The following is a 4,351-nucleotide window of genomic DNA, read 5'->3' as shown; positions in this document are numbered from 1 at the left end:
GGACGGCGCAGAGCTGCTGCTGGACGGTGCAGACGACGAGGACGGCGCGGAGCTGCTGCTGGACGGCGCAGACGACGAGGACGGCGCAGAGCTGCTGCTGGACGGCGCGGACGACGAAGACGGCGCAGAGCTGCTGCTGGACGGCGCAGACGACGAGGACGGCGCGGAGCTGCTGCTGGACGGCGCAGACGACGAAGACGGCGCGGAGCTGCTGCTGGACGGCGCAGACGACGAGGACGGCGCGGAGCTGCTGCTGGACGGCGCAGACGACGAGGACGGCGCAGAGCTGCTGCTGGACGGCGCGGACGACGAAGACGGCGCAGAGCTGCTGCTGGACGGTGCAGACGACGAGGACGGCGCAGAGCTGCTGCTGGACGGCGCAGACGACGAAGACGGCGCAGAGCTGCTGCTGGACGGTGCAGACGACGAGGACGGCGCGGAGCTGCTGCTGGACGGCGCAGACGACGAGGACGGCGCAGAGCTGCTGCTGGACGGCGCAGACGACGAGGACGGCGCGGAGCTGCTGCTGGACGGCGCAGACGACGAAGACGGCGCGGAGCTGCTGCTGGACGGCGCAGACGACGAGGACGGCGCAGAGCTGCTGCTGGACGGTGCAGAAGACGAGGACGGCGCAGACGACGAGGACGGCGCAGAGCTGCTGCTGGACGGTGCAGACGACGAGGACGGCGCAGAGCTGCTGCTGGACGGCGCAGACGACGAAGACGGCGCAGAGCTGCTGCTGGACGGCGCAGACGACGAAGACGGCGCGGAGCTGCTGCTGGACGGCGCAGACGACGAGGACGGCGCAGAGCTGCTGCTGGACGGTGCAGACGACGAGGACGGCGCAGAGCTGCTGCTGGACGGCGCAGACGACGAGGACGGCGCAGAGCTGCTGCTGGACGGTGCAGACGACGAGGACGGCGCAGAGCTGCTGCTGGACGGTGCAGACGACGAGGACGGCGCGGAGCTGCTGCTGGACGGCGCAGACGACGAGGACGGCGCAGAGCTGCTGCTGGACGGTGCAGACGACGAGGACGGCGCAGAGCTGCTGCTGGACGGCGCAGACGACGAAGACGGCGCAGAGCTGCTGCTGGACGGCGCAGACGACGAGGACGGCGCAGAGCTGCTGCTGGACGGCGCGGACGACGAGGACGGCGCAGAGCTGCTGCTGGACGGTGCAGACGACGAGGACGGAGCAGAGCTGCTGCTGGACGGCGCGGACGACGAGGACGGCGCGGAGCTGCTGCTGGACGGCGCAGACGACGAGGACGGCGCGGAGCTGCTGCTGGACGGCGCAGACGACGAGGACGGCGCAGAGCTGCTGCTGGACGGTGCAGACGACGAGGACGGCGCGGAGCTGCTGCTGGACGGCGCAGACGACGAGGACGGCGCAGAGCTGCTGCTGGACGGTGCAGACGACGAGGACGGCGCGGAGCTGCTGCTGGACGGCGCAGACGACGAGGACGGCGCAGAGCTGCTGCTGGACGGTGCAGACGACGAGGACGGCGCAGAGCTGCTGCTGGACGGCGCAGACGACGAGGACGGCGCAGAGCTGCTGCTGGACGGCGCAGACGACGAGGACGGCGCGGAGCTGCTGCTGGACGGCGCAGACGACGAAGACGGCGCGGAGCTGCTGCTGGACGGCGCAGACGACGAGGACGGCGCAGAGCTGCTGCTGGACGGTGCAGACGACGAGGACGGCGCAGACGACGAGGACGGCGCAGAGCTGCTGCTGGACGGTGCAGACGACGAGGACGGCGCAGAGCTGCTGCTGGACGGCGCAGACGACGAGGACGGCGCAGAGCTGCTGCTGGACGGCGCAGAGCTGCTGCTGGACGGTGCAGACGACGAGGACGGCGCGGAGCTGCTGCTGGACGGCGCAGACGACGAGGACGGCGCAGAGCTGCTGCTGGACGGTGCAGACGACGAGGACGGCGCAGAGCTGCTGCTGGACGGTGCAGACGACGAGGACGGCGCGGAGCTGCTGCTGGACGGCGCAGACGACGAGGACGGCGCGGAGCTGCTGCTGGACGGCGCAGACGACGAAGACGGCGCAGAGCTGCTGCTGGACGGCGCAGACGACGAAGACGGCGCAGAGCTGCTGCTGGACGGCGCAGACGACGAGGACGGCGCGGAGCTGCTGCTGGACGGCGCAGACGACGAGGACGGCGCAGACGACGAGGACGGCGCAGAGCTGCTGCTGGACGGCGCAGACGACGAGGACGGCGCGGAGCTGCTGCTGGACGGCGCGGACGACGAAGACGGCGCGGAGCTGCTGCTGGACGGCGCGGACGACGAGGACGGCGCGGAGCTGCTGCTGGACGGCGCGGACGACGAGGACGGCGCAGAGCTGCTGCTGGACGGCGCGGACGACGAAGACGGCGCGGAGCTGCTGCTGGACGGTGCGGACGACGAGGACGGCGCAGAGCTGCTGCTGGACGGCGCGGACGACGAGGACGGCGCAGAGCTGCTGCTGGACGGCGCGGACGACGAAGACGGCGCAGAGCTGCTGCTGGACGGCGCGGACGACGAGGACGGCGCAGAGCTGCTGCTGGACGGCGCGGACGACGAGGACGGCGCGGAGCTGCTGCTGGACGGCGCGGACGACGAGGACGGCGCAGAGCTGCTGCTGGACGGCGCGGACGACGAGGACGGCGCAGAGCTGCTGCTGGACGGCGCGGACGACGAAGACGGCGCGGAGCTGCTGCTGGACGGTGCGGACGACGAGGACGGCGCAGAGCTGCTGCTGGACGGCGCGGACGACGAAGACGGCGCAGAACTGCTGCTGGACGGCGCGGACGACGAGGACGGCGCAGAGCTGCTGCTGGACGGCGCGGAGCTGCTGCTGGACGGCGCAGACGACGAAGACGGCGCAGAGCTGCTGCTGGACGGCGCAGACGACGAAGACGGCGCAGAGCTGCTGCTGGACGGCGCAGACGACGAGGACGGCGCAGAGCTGCTGCTGGACGGCGCAGACGACGAGGACGGCGCAGAGCTGCTGCTGGACGGCGCAGACGACGAGGACGGCGCAGAGCTGCTGCTGGACGGCGCGGACGACGAAGACGGCGCAGAGCTGCTGCTGGACGGCGCAGACGACGAGGACGGCGCAGAGCTGCTGCTGGACGGCGCAGACGACGAGGACGGCGCGGAGCTGCTGCTGGACGGCGCGGACGACGAGGACGGCGCAGAGCTGCTGCTGGACGGCGCAGACGACGAGGACGGCGCGGAGCTGCTGCTGGACGGCGCAGACGACGAGGACGGCGCAGAGCTGCTGCTGGACGGCGCGGACGACGAGGACGGCGCAGAGCTGCTGCTGGACGGCGCGGACGACGAGGACGACGCAGAGCTGCTGCTGGACGGCGCAGACGACGAGGACGGCGCAGAGCTGCTGCTGGACGGCGCGGACGACGAGGACGGCGCAGAGCTGCTGCTGGACGGCGCGGACGACGAGGACGGCGCAGAGCTGCTGCTGGACGGCGCAGACGACGAGGACGACGCAGAGCTGCTGCTGGACGGCGCGGACGACGAGGACGGCGCAGAGCTGCTGCTGGACGGCGCGGACGACGAGGACGGCGCAGAGCTGCTGCTGGACGGCGCAGACGACGAGGACGACGCAGAGCTGCTGCTGGACGGCGCAGACGACGAGGACGGCGCAGAGCTGCTGCTGGACGGCGCGGACGACGAGGACGGCGCAGAGCTGCTGCTGGACGGCGCGGACGACGAGGACGGCGCAGAGCTGCTGCTGGACGGCGCGGACGACGAGGACGGCGCAGAGCTGCTGCTGGACGGCGCGGACGACGAGGACGACGCAGAGCTGCTGCTGGACGGCGCAGACGACGAGGACGGCGCAGAGCTGCTGCTGGACGGCGCGGACGACGAGGACGGCGCAGAGCTGCTGCTGGACGGCGCGGACGACGAGGACGGCGCAGAGCTGCTGCTGGACGGCGCAGACGACGAGGACGGCGCAGAGCTGCTGCTGGACGGCGCAGACGACGAAGACGACGCAGAGCTGCTGCTGGACGGCGCGGACGACGAGGACGGCGCAGAGCTGCTGCTGGACGGCGCAGACGACGAAGACGACGCAGAGCTGCTGCTGGACGGCGCAGACGACGAGGACGGCGCGGAGCTGCTGCTGGACGGCGCGGACGACGAGGATGGCGCGGAGCTGCTGCTGGACGGCGCAGACGACGAGGACGGCGCAGAGCTGCTGGACGGTGCAGACGACGAGGAAGGCGCGGAGCTGCTGCTGGACGGCGCGGACGACGAGGACGGCGCAGAGCTGCTGCTGGACGGCGCGGACGACGAGGACGGCGCAGAGCTGCTGCTGGACGGCGCAGACGACGAGGACGGA

At 72.1% G+C, this 4,351-nt stretch overlaps 1 protein-coding gene across 1 annotated transcript; it reads right to left on the bottom strand.

Moving 5' to 3' along the window:
• LmxM_34_0520_1 (uncharacterized protein) lies at positions 1-4,351 on the bottom strand (the record flags this gene model as incomplete). Its single annotated transcript, XM_003886503.2, has 1 exon — positions 1-4,351. A coding segment is annotated over one exon (4,351 nt), but the record flags the coding sequence as incomplete, so codon positions are not given.

Source organism: Leishmania mexicana, contig 45 (genome assembly GCF_000234665.1).
Source record: "Leishmania mexicana MHOM/GT/2001/U1103 WGS CADB00000000 data, contig 45, whole genome shotgun sequence".
Lineage (NCBI taxonomy): Eukaryota > Euglenozoa > Kinetoplastea > Trypanosomatida > Trypanosomatidae > Leishmania > Leishmania mexicana.
The sequence above is the reverse complement of the archived record's forward strand: the minus strand, read 5'-3'. Positions and strand labels throughout refer to the sequence as shown.